At 34.3% G+C, this 22,246-nt stretch overlaps 2 protein-coding genes across 3 annotated transcripts; both read left to right on the forward strand.

The window, feature by feature from the left end:
- The first annotated feature begins 1,530 nt into the window (after window positions 1–1,530).
- LOC306846070 (spindlin-W-like) lies at window positions 1,531–9,438 on the forward strand. Of its 2 annotated transcripts, none has more exons than XM_079379164.1 (5): window positions 1,531–1,623; window positions 2,688–2,729; window positions 4,649–4,896; window positions 6,691–6,924; window positions 7,872–9,438. In XM_079379164.1, the coding sequence occupies exons 2-5, from the start codon at window positions 2,710–2,712 to the stop codon at window positions 8,075–8,077; spliced, it is 708 nt and encodes a 235-aa protein (XP_079235290.1). In that variant the 5' UTR covers window positions 1,531–1,623; window positions 2,688–2,709; the 3' UTR covers window positions 8,078–9,438. The 2 variants fall into 2 exon arrangements, with proteins under 2 accessions (XP_079235290.1, XP_079235289.1); XM_079379163.1 differs by having other exon boundaries at window positions 1,533–1,623; window positions 4,646–4,896.
- Window positions 9,439–12,339: 2,901 nt separating this feature from the next.
- Window positions 12,340–16,991, forward strand: LOC306845750 (hydroxysteroid 11-beta-dehydrogenase 1-like protein; the record flags this gene model as incomplete). Its single annotated transcript, XM_079378729.1, has 7 exons — window positions 12,340–12,415; window positions 13,748–13,878; window positions 14,211–14,322; window positions 15,177–15,268; window positions 15,354–15,447; window positions 15,520–15,685; window positions 16,805–16,991. The coding sequence occupies 7 exons, from the start codon at window positions 12,340–12,342 to the stop codon at window positions 16,989–16,991; spliced, it is 858 nt and encodes a 285-aa protein (XP_079234855.1).
- Between the last annotated feature and the right edge of the window lie 5,255 nt (window positions 16,992–22,246).

Here is a 22,246-nt window from a genome sequence, read left to right on the forward strand (position 1 = left end):
CACACACACACACACGTTTACTTAGCTATCTAAATGGGGACATTCCATAGGCGTAATGGTTTTTATACTGTACAAACTGTATGTGCTATTGCCCTACACCTAAACTTAGCCCTCACAGGAGACTTTCTACATTTTTACAATTTCAAAAAAACTTTGTTTAGTTTATTTTTAAACCCGTTTTACAAATGAGGACGTCCCCAAAGGCAGGTTTTTGGAGATTTAGTCAGGTTTACCTCACTTTTGGGTACAAATTTGTCCCCAAAATATGGTTAAGTAGGTACACACACATCGCAGCTGTTTTTTTTTTTATAAATTTTTTTTATAATGTTCAGGGTATGATCCAGCTGGCAATGAAAATATTGTATATACATGCTATTCACAATAAATGTTATTTAAATTCAGAGCTATAGATAGATGGACAGAGATAGATTTTCTTTTTTTAATTTAATTTTTTTTTTTTTTTTGCACTATGTAGTCTTTCACATAATTTTTCACCTGCCATTGTTTAGTCACACTAAACCTTTGATGAGTGATCTATTATTTTTGTTTGTTTATTTATTTGTAAGTTAAAAAACATTAAAGGGAAGAACTGTGAATAACATCTTTACTATTGCTAAGTTTGTATGTTTATAGGGCCTGCTGTTCTGAGAATGGAGCACTAGTGTCCTCTAGTGGAGAATATTAAATAATGCAGTGGACTCTGAATCCAAAGCTTTGCATTACGATGAACAATGGTATGGATTTCCAGCGTCATTTAAATATATTTAAATATGCATAAATTTAAGTTTCCGGTATGCAAATTCAAATATGCAAAGCTGCATTGTCATGGGAACATCTGACCATTTTCTCGTAATATATTTATTGAACTCTGTGCCTGTTTGAGCAAAGTCAAAACAACTGTAAAATACTTAAAATATTATTCTTTACAAAAACAAGGCATATTTTGGGGATTGTACATTTGTGTGTGTGTGTGTGTGTGTGTGTGTATATATATATATATATATATATATATATATATTAATTCAATTATTAATTGTAAAGGATTAGGTAGGCTAATAGATAGCATTATATAAAATTATAGGCTGATGTAATACTCTGTATTTCAATTATTATTATAATAATTTTTTACATGGTATAAAAAAAACGCTTTGAATAAAGCAAAGGTCCATTCCTGCAAATCTGACCATAGGAATGACAAAAACAAGTCTTGGTGTGTTTTGGGAAATGTAGTTCCGTCAGTGCTGATAAAAGTAGTAAACATTAACCCGTCCATAAGATTCACAATAACATCCAGATAGTTTTTATCATCTCTGATGATATTTATGCAGGTGTTTCATTAGGAGCTCCTTGTATAATTGGCTTTTATTTTATCATTTACACAGTGGCAGTCAAAAAGAAGACACAGGAAGAATGCGTTTCCGCCCCTTTCTGAGTTCACGCACCCCCTCAACTACATTTCCCAGAATTCCCTGCCCGCTTTTCGCGGTACTGTCAGCGACAATGCATTATGGGAGTTGTAGTTTAAACAGGCCGTGCCAGCTTGTTGCCTGACGTCTGGACGAGCATTATACATGAGGATCTCTGCAGAGGGAAGTCCATCATAGACATGAAAATAGAGGCCAGGTAATCTTGCTTTTCTTACAATTTATACAAAAACACACGTCCACGTGGAATGTAGAGTGTGTATAGCGATTAAATACGAAGGTAAAGCAGACTTTGCCGGTTGCGCAAAGGACAGAAACGCCAGTGTTTTATAGCTGCGTTGGTGGTTTTCATGTGAAGCAGCGAAACGACCCGATTCTGTGTCTTTTTATAGATTCTCAACACTCATTTAGTTGCATTTCTGATGTCTGGTGTGGTAGTTAGGATGTGAATGTTATATATTGGACGACATATGCAGAAACAGCACAGTTTTCACATATTAAGACATGAAAAATAAACCGGCCTCTGTTATGCCGCAATATTGAGGATGTCTCATGTTCTGCGGGGATTTCACGTCAACTTTAACTCGATATTAAACCATAAACACATGAATGCATGCCGCAGATTCGATGTAATTATGCAACATGGGCGCTGTTGAGTCATTGTCCAATCAGAGGCCAGATTAATGTGGCAAGGCTACAAAATAACACAAGACAACGTGGCGTTACATACACTATGTAACATACACAAGTCACATCTGTTTAACCATGCTTAAAAAATGTAACATTTCAGCGAATGTAATAGATTTATCTGTAGTAGATTTAGGAGCTGTCAGAATCATGTGGCCAACCATATGCTGACACTCCATCAGTTTCTGTATATGCTGAAATGAAAGTATTATCTGTGTGTATTGTTGCTTATAAGCCCAAAAACACCACAGGTAAACATTTCAATTAATAGATTTCACCACACTTCCCAGCTGAGTAAAATACATTTTTCACTGTTTTTTTATTAATAAATGTTGTATTAAAAATAGGTAAATTATATATTATAAAAAAACTAACTCAGAATATAGATAGGAATAAAACTGTAAAAGCTGGTGTGTGTAAATGCTTCTGAAGAGGATAAATTAAATGTTATGCAAGCAAATTGGCCAAAATTGACCAGTGCATTAAAAACAATGGTTTTGCTTGTTGTGTCTTGCTTGAAACCAAGATCAGCAAACCTGTCGGTTTACTTGTAAATCTGTCATTTTTCTCTTCTAGGTGTGTTTGAGGTTTTGGAAACATGTCCAAGAAAAGGGGCAGGTGAGTCAAAATAATATAAATGTGCTGTATCAGAATGGCAATACCATGGTGTATGATGACATTGCAGGGATACCGGTATTTGTGTAACAAATTGTAAATTAATTTTAGCACAATATATATTGAAGTGCCTTGAATTACCATCGCTTTTAGTCAGTGATTAATGGGATGGTGCACCCAAAATTAAAATTTGCTGAAAATTTACTCACCCTCAGATCATCTAAGATTCTTCTTCAAAACAGATTTGGTGAAATGTAGCATTGCATCACTCTGATGCTTTGCTTGTGGATTATTGTGATGTTTTTATCAGTTGTTTGGACTCTCATTCTGACGGCACCCATTCACTGCAGAGCATCCATTGGTGAGCAAGTGATGTTGCTAAATTTCTCCAATTCAGTTCTGATGAAGAAACAAACTCATCTACATCTTAGAGGGCCTGTAAATTTTAATTTCTGGGTGAACCATTAAATTTCAAGTCTTATTTGCTGTTAGTAAATTGTATCATATACCACATTGCTCTCCAGATATATGTTTCTGTATCTGCCCACATTGGTCGACCACAAATACACACAACATTGTCCAAAATTGACTATTTCTGCACACGTTTAGATTATCAGCAGCTCCAGGCTGATAAGAATATTTTGGTAGCTGGCCGGATTATGCTGTGACATTTCCAGGAATGTGTTTTGAGCGTTAGAAATGTTGAGTGACAGACACACAGACCGGTAGCAATGAATGATTAAACTGAGCTCTGAACTCTTGTGCTCAGCTGAACTAAAGTCAGTTGGGAGAGGCTGGGAGTTTTATTTAAAGGTCAGCCATGTGGGTTCTGTATAATCTGGAAAAGTTGCTAGTCATTCTTCATCTCATGTGAACATTTCAACATATTTTGTCAGTATTTATTTCTATTAGGAGCCTGTAGAGTCCCATTTTATTTAGGTAATCGATGTATTTCTGATTGAAATAGGATAATCAAGAAAAATATGGGGTGGGAATTGGATTGTGAAAAGTGGCTGTTACAGATCAGAAGTGAGCCAGGTTATTGAAAAATAAAAGGACTTTGTAAAGTCTGCAAATTTGATGAAAGATTATGAACATAAATGTGTTTTATTTAGAATAAGGTACACTTCAAATGTTTTGGGTCAATAAGATACCAAGGCTGCATTTATGTGATCAAAATACAGTAAAAACAGTAAAGTTGTGAAATATGATTATATATAAAAGAAACTGTTTTCTGTGTGAATATATTGTAACATGTCATTTATTTCTGTGATCGAAGCCGAATTTTCAGCATCATTACTCCAGTCTTCAGTGTCACATTATCCTTCAGAAATAAGTCTTAATATGCTGATTTGCTGTTCAAGAAATATCTATTGTAATTAACAATGTAGAAAATAGTTGTGCTGTTTAATTTTTTGTCAAAATCGTGGTGCATTTTGTTCAGGATTTAAATTTTTTGAGGTAAATAGAAAGTTCAAAGGAACAGCATTTATTTGAAATGGAAATCTTTTGTAACATAATGAATGACTTTATTGTCACTTTTGATCAATTTAATACATCCTTGCTAAAGGAAATTATTATATTGATATTTATAATTATAAAATAATTAAATTATAATATTATACGGATCCTGTTATAATATATAATTACGTATATTATAACAGGATCAATTTTTATTTCCATATCACGTCTGCTTTTGTTCCGACTGTGATACTAATTTTTAATATCACTTTAGACTAATGCACAGTATTTGCATCTGTTACATAAACCATATGCATTTGATATGATTCAAGAGAGAATGCTGTGCAATATAAAATCGATAAAATCATATTCATAAGCTTAGAGTTGTAAAACAATCCTCGATTAGCACTCCGTCAGACTTAATGCAGCCCATTACGTTTCTGTTTCCGTCTGCTCAGCAGGAAGCGCAGCAGCGGCGAGCTAAGCGACAGTCTCACCCCAGATCCCAACAACCTGCTGGGCCGACGGATCCAGCACAGCTGGAGGGAGAAGGGCGCGCTGACCAAGTGGAAGGGCACCGTGCTGGACCGCCTCAGCGTCAACTCCTCTCTGTTCATGGTCAAGTACGACGGCTTCGATTGTGTCTATGGCATCGAGCTCTTTAAGGACGAGAGAGTCTCTAACCTGCAAGTTCTCACCGAGAAAGTAGGTGAGTAGGTGAATCTGTTGTGATGTGAACAGGAAACAAGCCAAAGACAGGAAGTAGCACATGTGCAAAGATGAGCGTTGAGCTAGTATTTATAGTGCATGAATTTAGTTTCTCATAATTAATCATGATACTAAAACATTGTGTGCTACTTTAGGAAAGAATATGTATGGCCAAAAGTAATTCTATATCCCAGTAATGGCATGAATTCAGTGTTTAATACTTTTATTCAGCAAGGTTGCATTAAAACGTTCAGAAGTGAAAGTATAGACTTTTATAATGTTACAAAATATTTCTTTTTCAAATAAATGCAAACAGCTGTTTTTAACACTGATAATAATCAGAAAATGAATTAGAAGGATTTCTGAAGGATCATGTGGCACTGAAGACCGGAGTAATGATGCTGAAAATTCAGCTGCACATCACAGGAATAAATGACATTTTACTATATATTACAATACAAAACAGTTATTTTAAATTACAATAATACTTCACAATATTACTGTTATAAATGCAGCCTTGGTGAGCAGAAGAGTATGCTTTCAAACACATGAAAAAGTCTTAACTTTTGAACAGTAGCGTAGTTATTTTATGATGCTTGACACATTTCTTCTATCACACTTTATGTACCATCGTGCTACCCAACTCTGATACCTTAAAATGGATGAATTATTATTATTTATTTATTTTTATGCATATCTGTGAATTTAGCTCATACTGCAGTGTTTTTACCTCTATGCAATGATGTGCACATCTGTTCCCTAGGGATCATAATACAGTTAGAATAGCCAGAAAGGAAAATAAATGAACTGACTACTAAAGCACAAAATAAAAGAGACCGACTAGGAAGAAGACATTTGTTCCTGATGATGTTTGCAGTTGAAATGATGGAGGCAGATATCACATGCATAGATTTACACTGTCACAATGGAGAAGATATGAAAATGTTAGACTGTCTGTTGAGTAAATATGGGTTTCATCTAGAAAGCTATGAATATGAAATATTGTTACTAGAATTCTAGTGCCTGTTTGTTTGGCACAGCTTTACTTCATTTAAAATTTCATATCTTATAAGTCTAATAAACTATTTTGCATGGTGAAAGAATAGTTAGTTAGTAAAAAGGCTAGTTAGTAGTTAAAATAAATTGAATTATTTAATGAACGCACACTATTTTTTAAATAATTTAATACTTTTATTCAACAAAGGGACAGAAACAATATTTATAATATTACAAAAGATTACTGTTTCAAATAATTCTTATTCTGTTGAACTTTCTATTCATTAGATAATCCTGAAACATAAAACATCATGTTTTCCACAAAAATATGTTTTCAACATTGATAATAATCAGAAATGTTTCTTGAGTAAATCAGTATATTAGAATTATTTCTGAAGGATCATGTGACACTAAAGACTGGAGGAATGATGCTGAAAATCAGCTTTGATCACAGAAATAAATTACATTTTTAAAATGTATTAAAATAATTTTAAATTGTAATAATATTTCACAATATTACTGCTTTTTTGCTAAGCATTTTTGATCAAATGAATGCAGTCTTGGTGAGCAGAAGAGACTTGTTTAAAAAAATAAAAAACTTTACTGATAAAATCAGTAATAAGTGTCTTATCTATGAATCGATAAACTTGTTTATTTTAATATATTATTTTAATACTACGTAAAACACACACACACAAAAATCTTACCGACCCCAATTTTTTTTACTTTTTATAAAATATTATTATTAATTATTGAATATACACTTATTCATTTTGCTGTGTTTCCAAACCCTTCAAAGTGAACAACAAGATCAAGGTTCCTCATGACGCAGAGGAGCTGGTGGGAAAAGCCGTGGAGCATCTGTTTGAAAAGGAGGATGGAGAGAAGAACGAGTGGAGGGGGATGGTCCTGTCCCGAGCGCCCATCATGACCAACTGGTACTACATCACATACGAGAAGGACCCCGTGCTCTACATGTACCAGCTCTGGGACGACTACAAAGACGGGGACCTCCGGATTTTACCTGAAGCGGGTAAATAAGCTGATGTTTTTAGTAAAACCTTCCTTGAAGGTTTCTGTCATCTCTCACCTTTTATATTTACTAAGTAATATAATAATTAAATAATAATAATAATTAGAAACTATAATAGTATCTCAATAATACTAAAATAACTTCTCGAGCAGCAAATCAGCATATTAGAATTATTTCTGAAGGATTATGTGACACTGAAGACTGCAGTAATGATGCTGAAAATTCAGCTTTGATCACAAGAATAAATTACATTTGAAAATATATTCAAAGAAAGAAACAATTATTTGAAATAGTAAAAATATTTCACAATATTGCTGTTTTTACTGAATTTTTAATCAAATATATGCAGCATTGGTGAGCAGAAGAGATTTTTTTTTTAAACATAAAAACTCTTACAGACTATAAACTTTAGAGTTTTAGATTATTTATTAAATTATTGGTTTTGTTTGTAGCTATATAAATAATAATAATATTAGTTGTATTAAAGGTATAGTTCATGAATGAGCCCATGATTTACTCATCCTCAAGGCATCCTAGGTGTAAATGACTCGAATCCAGTCAGAGGTATATTAAAAATGTTCTGGATCTTCCAAGCTTTATGATAGCATTGAATGGGTGTTGAGATTTTGAAGCCCATAAAAGTGCATCCATCCATCATAAAAGTGCTCCACACTCTAATCTCTAGCTTCCGCTAGAGAGAGTGGTGTTCCAACATATGACGTAGGCATAGTGTAAACTGAAAGAAGAAAGTCATATACACCTAGGATGGCTTGAGGCTGAGTAAATCATGGGGTAATTTTCATTTTTGGGTGAACTTGCATGTTTATTTTGATATAAAATATTTAATGTTTAATATTACATTTGTTATTTTTAATTTATAGAATAAGTTGTTTTGATTCAGTCACTTCATTGTGAAGTAAAGTCATTCCACCGTTTTGTTTCCACAGAGAACAAACACCTGCTGCCTGCAGACAGGAAGCCCGGTGAGGAAACAGAGAGCCTTGTGGGTAAGCAGGTGGAGTACGTGACGGATAAAGGGGTGAAGAGAACAGGCCTCGTCATCTACCAAGTTCCCGCCAAGCCGTCTGTCTACTACATCAAATACGATGACGACTTCCACATCCATGTGTACGACCTGGTCAAGACCACCTAAAAAACCACAGACAAAACAAAGAAACCCGAGACAAACCCACAGCGCTTCACCTCTTTATAGCTTAAGTATCATCGCCTCTCATTGTACAGTCTGCCATGCCTCGCCGTGAAGGGCTGGCCGTGGAGGTGCTGTATGAAGCGTCCGTGTACAGGGTTTGTTATTTTGTGTTGATGTCACAGCTTAGGGAGACGATTTTTACAATTGTCATATCAAAACAGTGTATTTATACGTGTGCGTTGGGCATCATTTGGTATGTTTATAATCCAATGGAATAGCTTCCATTCACCCGTAAACCATGGAGAAGCTTGCATTTTCGTATGTACAAATGCTCAAGGAGTTTTGAATTGTAAATAGTTCTGACCGCAGGTAAAAAAAAAAGTCACGCCAGAGAGACATTTGATTACAAATCGTATAGTGAGACTCTCTAACTGACCTATTTATTGAACTAATACGCTTCGTAACCCAGAATTGCTGTTAAAACCTTTGAGTTGGTATTATGCGACGCATATTGTGGCTTTTAGTTGCGTTTTCCCCCCAAATCAAATCACATCTGCAGTGAAACAAATGAGCGCCATTGAAGAGGGTTGCCCGTTTTGTCCTATATTATATAATTTGTGCTTTATTTTTGTTGTTAAACAGCAGAAGAGCACTTGTATCTGAACACCAACCTAAATCAGCGATTTTGAATGTCAAGCATAGCAAAAAATGAAAACAGTCTCCTGTTGATTGTAGTAAAGATTATCGCAAACTAATTGCAAAAATAAGAGTTTATGTAGCCCAGTTGATTTAAAATTTAGCAGGCCTCGGTTTAGAAAACACAAATCCAATCCAGCAGGCTGGGTAGACCTCTACAAACATCAGCTTTACTGTGAAATAAATTGGTCTTAAATGATTTTAAAAAAATTAAATTCACTATATTTATGCTCATGTTTTTGTCCCAGCCGATCTGAGCAGAGCTTCATGATTTCATGAGTTGTAATGAAGAGTGATTTGTGTTGTCTTCATGTGTCAGATCGACCCTTTACAGTGATAAAACAGCAGAACTTTAAATGTTTTGTGAGCCTGTTTCCTCTTCTTGCTTTTTGCATCACTTCACGTTTTGTTGTAAATGATGCATATGAGCATGATAATTGGCCACCTGTTCATGTAGCTGATTAGACCTTTTTTCCACTTTATTCTTAAAATGTTGTCTGTAGCTCCAAAGTGACCCACAGGAAGTCTGAAAATAATTGTTAATTTCAGCTACAAAAAAAGTGTCTTTCCTGATTGGCATCACTAAAATAAAATATACAGCAAGCAATTTGAACTAAACTGAAATAGTGCAACTTATATATGATATTATTAGTATATTTTATTAAACCAATCCCATATATATATATATATATATATATATATATATATATATATAATTTTTTTTTTTATTAATTTGATCAGATCAAATTTATCCACTATTTACAATTGACTTGTGTATGAATGGATTGGTTATGGGGATTTCATGCTCTCTGATTGGGTGTATTTGATGATCGTTTCCTGCTTTGGTTTGCATGTCTTTCTCGGACAGACTGACAGTTTTTGAATTCCTTCAGTACATTAGCACTTCACACAGTTGTTTATTGTGTAGTTTTATTCTAGTTCGATATTCAGTATGCCATTATCAAAAATGTAATTAATTTTTTGGAAAAGATGAATGGTTTATTTCTCCAGACACAGTAAATCTTTTGGGCAACCCAATCGGGTTACAGGAAAGTATTGTTCAGTGAAATGCACATTTCTGTAAATGAATTGTTCTACTTCCAGCTGTTCATATGGATTGAGTTTCTGGTCCGTTTGCCGTCACATCAGGTGGATCGTTCTCTGTATATTCTCCGTTGTGCTTTAAAAACACTTGTACTATATTTCTGCCTTCCCTTTAGACAAAAGGTTTGATGATTTCGACATGCTCAAGGTTTCACGGCCCTCAGCAGGCTTCTGCGGTTTTCTTTCTCCTAACTGTGAACGAGTAATTCTCTCTGGCTTCTTTGTAAATGTGTTTTATCGTGTGGTCTGCAAGCTTTTGACGGTTCCTCTGGTTCTTCTATTTAATCTGTTCATTTACTGCTTTTTACCAAAGTTACGTTTCAGTAGGTGACATTGAGGAGTGTCAAACTATTCATCCTGTCTGTTTGTGTAATGATGTTATCGTAAATAATAAAAGAGATATTTTTTGCACTGAATATGTTGTCATGGTAATTTTTTCTTACATATAATGCTACATGCACTTTTACAAGTAGTTTGACCTGAAATGTGTGTTGGCAGTGTGTGTACACATTCACCCTATAATGATAAAAATCCACCCAGTGTTTTTTTTTTTTTTTAAATCTAAAATCTTTACCCCTTTATTTTTTTTATTTTATTATTTTATTTTATTTTTTATTAATGCTTGAACAAATACAGAACAAAGGCTCCAAGGGTATACATGTAAATAAAATAAAAAGTATATATTAACTATACATGTATGTATAAAGTCAATAAATAAATTAAAATCTGTACCCCTTTCTCCAATCGAGCCGTGTGACGTCACACGGACTGAGGCCCCGCCCACGATTGTTGATTGACAGTAGCATTTTAGCACAGACTGCACTAGCATCTTACCTCTCAGACCTGCCCTGAGTGAGCTGTCATCAGTGGTTTTACCGCCGGAGCAGATGTAGACAAGAATGACTCCTAAGCTATCAAGGTGTTTTGCATTTACTCCTGTGGTCTGAGCAGCTGAAGAGGATCATGTTTGTTTTTAAAGGGAATGCGCCCTCGATCTATGTTCTCGCGAATAATTCGTGATCCAGCTTCACCTCCAGAAAAAGTGAGTACAAGGTTTTTTAAATGAATCTTTGTAAATGCCTTTCCTAATAATGTGCTAATTAGCAAGTTTCAGGATGAATGAACTAAAGTAAACAATCCCTCAGAGAGCGGCTCAGAAGAGAGGGGCGGAGTCAGCAGAGCTAATTAACATTTAAAGGAGAATGACTCAATACGGCTTGCTCTGACAAGAGCTGTTTTTGACACAGTAAAAAGGTGTTTTTTACACTACCAATGAAAAATTTGAACCAAACTATGTTACAGACTTTTCATTAAGACCCTAAAGAATAATATCAACTTGTGGAAAATGGGCATTATATGACCCCTTTTTTCTAATAATATTCTTAGACACATAAGGATGCACATAATGTAAAAACATTAAGTGACAGTATATACCATTTATAGGAATGGTAAACAAAATGAATAATTTTTTAAATATTACATATATTTTTAATGATTCGCTAAAGCAACTCAACTCTGAACATACTTAAAATGATGTTCTGTGTACTGTAAATGTTTCAGCCATTTAAAGCAGCTGTTTGCAGTTTTGTGGCTTTAGAGCTCTTTACTATGGGAGCTATTTCTGCCACAGAATAAAAAAAAAGATAATTGATATTTTTATCTCACAATTTTTTTTTCACAGTTCTTAGAAAAAAAATTGCGAGATAAAATAAAACATTGTAAGATTAAAGTCGCCATCACCTTTTTAATTTTTTTTTATTTTATTTTGTGAAGAAAAAAATAAATAAATTGCAAGATATAAACTCAATGTGATATAAAAAGTCAAACTTAACCTTTTTAAATATTTTATTCCGTGGTGGAAACGGGCTCTTACGACTGTCGTAAATACATCACTGTTGTAATTACAGTTTGCTAGCTGTACACATGGCCTGAGTCCCAATGTGCATATTATTCATCCTAAATTCTATGTGATATTAGTAATTTTCAATACTATTTAGGGCAGATAGGGTGGATAGTATGCACATTGGGACGCAAGGATGCATTTATTTCCACCGTAAAGCGATCCGCTCATTTCGTGGAATTTCGTACCCGCTCACCAAACGGTTCTTTTTGGGAAAGAAACCGAAGCCATTCGGCTTATTAGAATTCAGAGCGATATTGAAAATGATATTTCAAGGTATAAAAAAAAAAAAAAAAAAAAAAAAAAAAACTTGCTGAAAAGCACTTTGAATTTTCATGCATGCATTACTTTATTGCTGCTTTGGAATTGTACATACTACAGAGAGACCTTCAGCCTCCTGAGCACTGAACTATCGGCGCCCTGGACCTCAGGCAGCTTTAAATGGACGATCAGTCACGGTTTATGACTCTTTTCTATATCAGCAGTAAGTTAGGTGTAATACATGCAGTCAGAAGTGGGATTTCTCATTCACACACCGAGCTTCTGATCGAGGACAACAGTGAACATGAAGGGGTATTTGGGCTTTTTTCTACTGATCGCTGTCCTCACGGCCTACACGTGGAAAGATACATTTGATCCAGGTCAGGACAACAGCTTTACGGTGTTATTATGCTCATTTTATTTTCGAATTGCCGTATTCTAGTCCTTAATTTGACACACTAATATAAAACATGACATATATAGCCTATGGGAATCCTTTAAAAAAAGATGTTTAGGCAGCTTATTTGCATGCAATACAATAAATAAATAACACTAGAAATTAAAACTAATAGATAAAATCCTTGCATTTTCCAAAGACGACTGCATTTTTAGACGGCTTTAACACCAATTTAGCTTCCAAAATCTTACTCAAAATACCAAGTATTTGCAAGTATTCCACTAGAACTTTAACCAACTAAACTCTAGTCTTGAAAACTGTTGGCAGACTCTTTTATTATGGTTATGTAACTTATGATTAGTTTATATGAATGTAACCTTGGTGAAAATACCATGTGCTGATGATCTAGAGTTTTAATCTTCTCTTTAGTCATAAAAAATATAGAATTAAATGAATTTAATAGAATTAAAATGACTTTTTAAGAAAACATTTGAACCCTTTAAAGCCTGACGTATGAAATAATAATCAATACTTTTAAAACTCTGTTTTATTCAGAATCCCAAACTGAGCAAAATATGCAATTGCCAGATGTGCTGATATTTATGGAGCCAAAAAGTAAGATGAAATTCTGATAGCATGTAACGTAAATATGTGAGATCTTTTTAACAGTATAGCAGATTACATAAAATGATATAAACATAAGTCGTCACTCTATATCTGCCAATAAGATGATATTTAAATGTTTAGTTGCATGATCAAACATATAAAGCAATGCAATACAGTGATGATTGGGAGATGAACAACTAAGCATTCCTCAAAAGCCTGATGATCATATTTGAGACTCACATTTGAACATGATTTTCTGAAAAATGATGCATGGATAATCAAGTAAACCTAAGTCACTCAATGTTTTCATAAAATATTACTAACAATATTAAAGTTATTCTTATATTAAAATCAGTAAAGATTTGACCGCAAAAAGACATGAAGCACCAGCTGAAGGTAGACGTTTGTACAATTGTGCTGAAAGGCCTTTTATTTGCTGACTAATAATTAGCTGACAGAAGGCATGTAGTAGATTGTGTGCAACAGGTTTTTCAGCAAATTGTTGATCATTTGGGGGCCTCAGAAATTTGTACATCAAATGCAGTAGGCTTTATAGTTAAGATTGCTTCTAACGTTTCAGTTTTGAACTTTAGGGGAGTTCAAGTCTTAATAAATCTAAGTGGTACATCAAATGATGGGTTGGTTAGGTTTCCTGAAAAGCAATGAGATGTCCTGAATTCCACCGAGGCCGCTGTGTTCTTGCACATAGAGTCAGTTCGGGGGGCCCGAGTGTTGATCACAGGGGCCAGTTCAGGCATTGGGGAGCAGATGGCCTACCATTATGCAAAGTTTGGAGCCCAGATCGTCATCACTGCCAGACGAGTAGATGCTTTGAAAAAGGTCAGTTCTTTTGTCCCAAACCGGTTTTTAAATAATGTTGTATTAAAGGGATAGTTCACCCAAAAATGAAAATTCTGTCATGATGTCAAATGATGACAGAATTTTCATTTTTGGGTAAACTATCCCTTTAATGCTTTCAAAAACTCTAAACACTTTAAGACATTCCTTTATAGTGTTTAACAATGAATGGACTTCAATCATATTTTGTTTGAGGCTGTAAAGCTGTGAGTTTCTATGTAAGGGGACCAATAATACAATGATGTTGCATGAAAGTAAAAACTGAGCAAATAAAAGTTAAAAATGTAAAGAAATCATGTCCCGTGGATGTTCAGGTGGTGCAGAAGTGTGTGAAACTGGGTGCAAAGAAGGCGATGTATGTGACCGGAGACATGTCTGACCCCGCCGACCCCGAGAGAGTCTTCAAATACGCTGTGGAGAAACTGGGTGAGAAATGACTCCATCACAGTGCATGTGAAATATAAACACTCCCACTTGGAATAATTAAGAAGTCTCTTCTGCTCACCAAAGCTGCATTTACTGATCTAAAATAGTAAAGCCGTAATATTGTGAAATATTAATACAATTTAAAACAGCTGTTTTCTATGTGAATATATTGTGAAATGTAATTTATTCCCGTGATCAAAGCTGAATTTTCAGCATCATTACTCCAGTCCTTCAGAAATCATTGTAATATGCTGATTTGCTGGTTCGTATTATTGTCAATGTTGAAAAGGTTTTTGCTGCTGAATAGTTTTGTAAAAACCATGATACATATTTATTCAGGATTCTTTGATAAATATAAAGCATTTATTTGAAATCAAAATATTTTGAGACATTATAAATGTCTTTACTGTCACTTTTAAACTATTTATTGTGTCCTTGCTAAATAAAAGTAGTAATATCTTGCTTGCTCCAAACTTTTCAATGGTAGCATTGATAATAAGAAAATCAGCATGTAAGCAGATCATTAGAATGATTTCTGAAGGATCATGTGACACTGAAGCCTGCAGTAAAAATTCAGCTTTGCATCAAGATTTTTTATTTGTCACATACACAATTATACAGAGTATAACCAGCAGTGAAATGTAGGTAATAACATACATTTATACAAACATCACAGCAATAAATTACATTTTAAAATATATTACAATATTTTTTTTTTTATTGTAATAATATTTCACAATATGACTGTTTTACTGTATTTCTCATCAAATAAAGCAGAATAAAAAAAAATATCATAATTATTCCAAACTTTGCTGAACACATTCAGCATGATACTCCTGATTTCTGTCCTGCAGGTGGGCTGGACTTTCTAGTGTTGAATCATGTTGGAAACACTAACGTTGAACTCTGGAACGGAGACTCCGATCACGTCAGGTCACTCATGCAGGTCAAACACAGGATTTTGTTGCTACAGTGTTGCAATATGTGGATTTCTTCATTTTCTTTTCACACTGATCTCTCACTTGTTGCAGGTGAATTTTGTGAGTTACGTGCAAATGGCCACAGCAGCTCTTCCTGTTCTGGAAACGTCCAGTGGATCCATCATTGTAGTGTCTTCAGTGGCAGGTGAGTCTTTAAGTTGAATTTTCCTGCTGGAACTGGAAAGATTACTTCTGGCTCTTTTCCTCCCTGGTTCAGGTAAGCTGGCGAGTCCATTCGTGGCTCCGTACACCTCTACCAAGTTTGCTGTGAACGGTTTCTTCGGAGCGCTGCAGAATGAACTGGCACTCAAGAAGAGCAACGTGTCGGTTTCCATCCTGATCCTCGGACTGATAGACACAGAATCAGCCATGAATAAGATCAGGTTGGTTTTCTGTTATAACACTCCACTGCAGACCAAAAATGATGACTTTTAAGCTTGGATTACCAGAAATGCTTTATTCAGCCACAGTAATTACCATTTTTAACTCAAATAACCATTTTTTATTCACATTTATCAAGTACATTACAGAACTAATTTATAAATTAAATAATTAAAGCCATTTGCTTGAATCAACATTTCTATCTTATAGCAAACACAGTATCTCATGTTTCATGTGCAACATGCCTTTGATTTGACAGTTTGTGCCTTAAATATTTCACGAGGTTGCTGGCAATTTTTAGAGATGATGTTTTATTAAATATTATAAATGTATTAAACGTTTTGGTTAAATTATTTTTTTAAAATTGCATAAAATCAAAGAAAATATGCTATTATTACTTTGGTTATAATATGCAATTTGTTCTTTTTTTGTACAGTAAGGTTCCATTTGTTAACATTAACTGCATTGGTTAAAACGAACTAACAATGAACAATACATTTATTAATTTTAAGCTAATTTTAGCATGTACTAATACATTAAACTCAAAAGACTTAATATTCTTTAATGGTCCTGAGCAAACATGAACTAACAAACTTTTATTACGTTTATTTCATTTTATTTAACTAATGTTAAGAGAGATTTTATATCCATCTAGTTGTGTAAGTGTTTGTTCTGTCCAGATCTTTCGAGGACATTGGTGTGGCCTAAATGCAATCAATGTTTCCATTCTATTCTCTGCATCAATCAAGATATTTTTGGAAGCTGTTTATGAATTCATTTGCAGTTTGTCATCAGGCTCATTTATCTTGTTACCTTGGTGATCTATTATAATGGACAGAACAATGTGCTAAACATAACTATCGACACCAGCCGCCACTCACCTTCTCCTGGATCATGATTCAAGCAATATCACACACACTGACACAAGCGACTGACTGTAAAGGAACATGTCTGGGCCACAATTTCATTTTTTTTTTAAACTATCTACATGACACTTCAGCATATTCTTACCTGTCACTTTGCATGAATGCATTAATTTGTCATTCATACAATCAATGCATTTTTAAAAAAAATGCATCATAGTAGTAATTGGCTGAATCACCCATAACTATATTCTGCAGAGGATACACCACGATGACCGCCTATCCTGCCAGTGAAGCCGCTCTGAGCATCATCAAAGCCGGGGCGACCCGTCAGAGAGAGGCCTACTACCCCTGGTTCCACTACTTCACCTGCCTCATCAATAACATCTTCCCCTTCATGAAGGACCTTCTGATGTCAGGCCTCAGCGCGGAGTATATGGACTAAACCATCTGCATAGTTCAGACATTAAAACTGCAGCCCGTAACTTTTTAATTGGTTAAAAATGATCCGAAATCAATATTTGAGCAAGTACATAACCAGCCAGTGTTCAAAACTATCGCCTTACTTTATCGCCTAAGTTTTCTAATTTGAGTGGTACGGGAAGGTTTTCGTGGGAAATTTGAGCATGCTGCTGCGTCAGTACGTCACGACTGTAAACATAAAGAAGTTGTCCCGACTACTAGGCTATAGCATGTTCGGATCCTGCAGGTGACGGAACGTCTATAGCCTTTTCTCACAGCAGCTAGAATTATTAAATGCATCATTCTGATGGTGGATTGTGATCCAGAAAGGATTATGTGTTTATGAAACATATGAAGGAAAGCTTTTTGGGTTAAAAGAATTTCTTAATATGAAATTCTAATGGCATGCCAATTAGAGATTAGACTGTACAGAAATTGAAATCTACACGTTAATACACACTATACCCATAGTCACACAATGCTGATGTTGTTAACATTAATCATTTGAGAATAAAGTATAACAATAATAATAATTTGCATGGTTTGATGTGATGTGATTCATCCGCTTTGCAGCCGATCCGGAGCACTTCCCACGCAAGGAAGATAATTCCGCACAGAGCTGCAATTCCAGTTTTTCAAACAGAGATGGCGACAAAGAGGCAAAACTTACGGACTGCAGCTTTAAAGCCACTGGTATTTAAGATTTGTACCTTGAAATATCAGTTTCAAAATCACTCGTGTTCTGGGAATTTAAAAGTTAAGCGGGTCAGAAATTACACCAAAATGCCAGCAACAAATGCACGTGTACATCTATATGATAGGGGGCGCCAAAGTCGCACAAATCCATAAAACTACATACAAACAGGATTTTTCATTATGCATTATATTATTCATTGTGATAAATTGTTTTATGTGCACTTGAGCCAATTTTTACATATAGCCAGTAGATCATTGTAATTTTTCATTAGTAGTTTTTATTAAAATATATTTATACCCCACTTTAAAATCCCACGTGCAAGACGAGCCGACACAACATTGTAAACAATACAAAAGAAAAATCAATTCATTATAAAATCAGTCACAGAACAAATAACATTCAACACAAGATGCTATTAATCACACTTAGGGAATTATTTCTTAAGAACTCTCTATGAAAGATTTTAAGAGCCAGTGCTTAAATGTTTATGTATTTATTTGTCTGACATTAATTAATTTTTCAACTCCACCAAGACTCTGTGCCTTTGGGATTTGAACTTGCAAATATATATAATGTTTAATTAAATAAAATTAATTAAACAGCTCATCAGTTTGTGAGTCTGTGTCCGCCGTCTTCATTTAAAAACAAATGTTGAAATATTAACGTCAGACGTGGGAGTAGCAAAACTTTACCAGAATGAACAATGTTCTCCTTCCCCTGTGTGATTTTTATTTAATTTTTTCTCTCCCCCCAAACCGTTTCCCATGAGCGCTGTGAGACTCTGAGCACGAGTTTGCTGAAACCACTGAAGGATGTAAAATCTGAAATTAAACTCTTGTTCCTCTGGTTATTGTGACTCACAGAGACATTGGGGCAATTCATTTCCATTTGTAGTCATTTAAGTCATTTATAATTATAATATTTGAAAGTCTCCGACCATAAAATGCTTTTTCTGGTGAAGTTGTGCCATTGTTAAAGTTCTGAAAGTGTAACCAATTACATGTGTTATGTTACTGGGGTCATACTGGTTAATGAACAGCCATGAGAGCAAGGTCAAAACCATCAAGAGTCAATGTGTTGTATTGTCATTGTCTGCCAGAAGCTGATAACTCTTATAAGTGAAACATTAATCTGCAGATATGAAATTTGATAATTGCATATGACAGTTTTAGGTTCACCTGAACCTGAAGTTTATGGACTTTTTAACTCTCTTTTAGCTCAACCCCATGTCGTGATTTGACGTGTTCATCAGCTTACATATTTATATGTATAAATAGATGTTTGGACAGTTTAATCACGCTTGTGTTAGATTTAGTGCCTGTATCTGCATGCCTCAAATACAAATTTGTTGTTGTTTTTTTGTTTGTTTGTTTTTGGTCAGTGTCTTTTATTTATTAGTCGATAATTTCACGTTTTTAACACTTCAGGTATCGGTCTTACTGCGGCCCTTGTTCTGTGAAATTAAATACAATAAAAAGAAACAAATAATATTTTTATACTTGGTAATACAAATATTTTTAAAAACAATAAATAAATCAAATACTATTGTAAAACAGATAACAGTACCACCACAACACTTCTGCTGTAGGCTGATATCAACGACTAGTGTTGTCACAGTACCAAAATTTCAGTATTCGGTACCGATACCAGTGAAAATCCATGGTTCTCGGTACCAAAGCAAAACACAAAAACATGCTAATTAAAAAACACGCTATTTTTATTAATAAAAATCAAAGAAAAATAAAATTTACAAAAATCAATGCCATTCTTTATTCTTATTTAAAATTGTGTTCCAAGTTTTTCCGCAATTAATAAAGTATGAAAAATGGTAAACAAATTTCACCCAAATTTAATTGGTCTTTTAATTAATGGAATTTAAACATGTTTTGTTTTTTGGTAAATAAAGGGGATTTACTATTAAAATTAAAATATGGAAGAAATATTTACAGATTTTTACAGATACTAGGCCATGTTGCGATTTGATTTAAGTGTAATGACCTACTTTTGATTAATTCATCCAAACTTTGACAAACTCCGTGACATACCGTGCTATCAACGACAACAGTTTTCCGAATATGATTCTGTCTACCCCCCCCCCCCCCCCAAAAAAAATAAATAAAATTAAGTGTACATTCAAATATTAATTACTGTATATCATTGTACTTGAACTCACAAATAGAAATAGCAATATAAACTGCTTGTTTAAAATTCTACAATGAAATATTTACATGCACTGTTTGCAAAAAAATAAATGAATAAAAATAAAATATATGGCGCTCACCGGAACCACAGCTTTGGCTCTCTGTGCCACAACTGCTCCAGCTCGTTTCCATGGTGACCTGCTCATGCACAACAGCTCTTTGCCAAGTGTGATGTTTATTTAAAGATGCATTAAAGACACTTTGTAAGCAGATGATTTACATTTTACAAAATACAACCAGATAAATAAAAACAAAGTTAAATAAGACTTTGACCATATAAAACAATTATTAAAAATAAATAATAAAACGCCAATAGTTAAATAGGAGAAAAGATACTGAAAAAAAAACACTGACCAAAAACCCCAAAACAAACAACAAACAAGTCAAATTATTAACCAATAAACAAAAAGACACTGACCAAAAATAAAAACAAACAAACAAAACCTAAAAACAAACAACAACAAAAAAATGTGGAATTTGAGGCATGCTTGATTAAACTGTCCAAACATACATCTATTTATAGCTATATAAAAATATGAATAGACTGGACAAAAGGAACCATTAAATTGTGCATTCATCCACACAGTGGCACTATAGGGTAAGACATACTTGACCAATGGAAATCAATGGGCAAGAAATTATATTTTTACCTAATTTTTACCTCAAATTTACAGATATTTTTAGGCAGAACTGAGGTGGTGTGATTCATTCGGTGTTCCTCTGAGATTTGTGATACTAATTTTACATCATCTGAAATATTAAATAGTCTCTATAGATCTCATAAATTACAGTGGTATTTGTCTGCCACATAAACTTACGGCTAGGCTGGTTTAAGGACAAATCTGTATGCATATAAACATTTACTATTGCTAGTTAGATATCTAGAGGTCACAACCTCTGATTAAATGTCCCTGATAGAGAGATCGTATCCAGATCATTGTCTCATATTAACAATCTCTTTACAAATGATGGAGAGAATAGCAAGAGGGGATTGATTTTTCTTGTCGTCTTCTTCACAGAGAAATTCATTCTGATCTAAGGGGGCTGTTAGTGAGCTGTATGGAGTGCCGCTGTGATGGGATGTTTGTGGGAGAGTTGTCCAAACCAAAGTTTTTGTTGATTAAAATCTGATCGGGATGGAGTGGCGTTGGCATGGACTCAGCACTTTGGTTTGCAGAGCTCAGCAAAACGGCGATGAGCAAATGAACACTTCATCAGAGCAGAGAGATCCATCGCCGTACAAACACGCATCTGATATCTGCTCCAGTTCTCCACAGATCCAGCATATTATGCACAAACAATAGCATGTGCAACCTGGTATGAAACAGTTTTCAACTTCAACACTTTCATGCTCCTCATGAGGCGGTCAAAGATTATGTTTTGTTTTCTTCAGGGAAATTAATATTCTATATTTTAGTTCAATTATGTTTTTATTTAATATTTCAACGTGAAAAAAAAAAAAGAAGAAAAAAAAAAAAAAAAAAAAAAAAAATATATATATATATATATATATATATATATATATATATATATATATATATATATATCAAAACACAATATATATCATGTTTTACTCTAAAACTGTGAGAAAATAAAAGCCACACTATAAAAATTTAATAGTAAAATGAATTAAATGAAGCAAGTTACTTTCACTCAAATAATAATTAAAGTTCATTGGACTTAACTGAAATAAGTTCTGTAAACTCAAAATGTCGTTGTACTAAGGAGAACTTAAAATGATTGCGTTTTCTAGTTCCCAGCATGCTTTGCATTAGACAACAAGGAAAATAAATGTAGGAATTAAGTGTTATTTTGTGAGTTTTTTTTCCACAAGATTAACATAGAGAGACATAACCCAGCAGGCACACAACGTCATATGACGTTAATATTAGGTTAGATTTAGGTCGCGACGTCAAGTGACCAAAATTCAATGTCAAGCCAACGTCTAATGACAACGTTATTTGACGTCCAAGACCGACGTCAGTTGACGTTGATATTTTGTTGTTTTTAGCTTGTGTTGTGAAGTAACCAAAATCCAACGTCTAGCCAATGTCTTAAGCCAACGTCATATTGATGTCAAATACTGATATATAGTCGTCAGGTATGGCAACCAAAACCCAACGTCTCCTAGACGTCATAATAGTAACATTCACACAACATCAAATTCTAACATCATTTGACGTTGATCCTCAGTTAATTTTAGGTTGTGGCATTAACTAACCAAAATCCAACGCCTGTCCAACGTTGGAGATTGACGTCAATCTGACGTTGGGTTCTGACATCATTCTGACGTTGGGTTCTGACGTCAACCCGATTTTCATTTTCAACCAAAATTCAACG

The sequence above is a fragment of the Barbus barbus genome (assembly GCF_936440315.1).
Source record: "Barbus barbus genome assembly, chromosome: 26".
NCBI classification, from domain to species: Eukaryota; Metazoa; Chordata; class Actinopteri; order Cypriniformes; family Cyprinidae; genus Barbus; species Barbus barbus.

Bases quoted from the DNA above. Each gene is read 5' to 3' on its own strand.
- LOC306846070 (XM_079379163.1), top strand. From the start codon at position 2,710: ATGTCCAAGAAAAGGGGCAG. The intron at 2,730-4,645 runs GTGAGTCAAAAT...CCGTCTGCTCAG, and splicing joins ATGTCCAAGAAAAGGGGCAG to CAGGAAGCGCAGCAGCGGCG. The intron at 4,897-6,690 runs GTGAGTAGGTGA...AACCCTTCAAAG, and splicing joins AGTTCTCACCGAGAAAGTAG to TGAACAACAAGATCAAGGTT.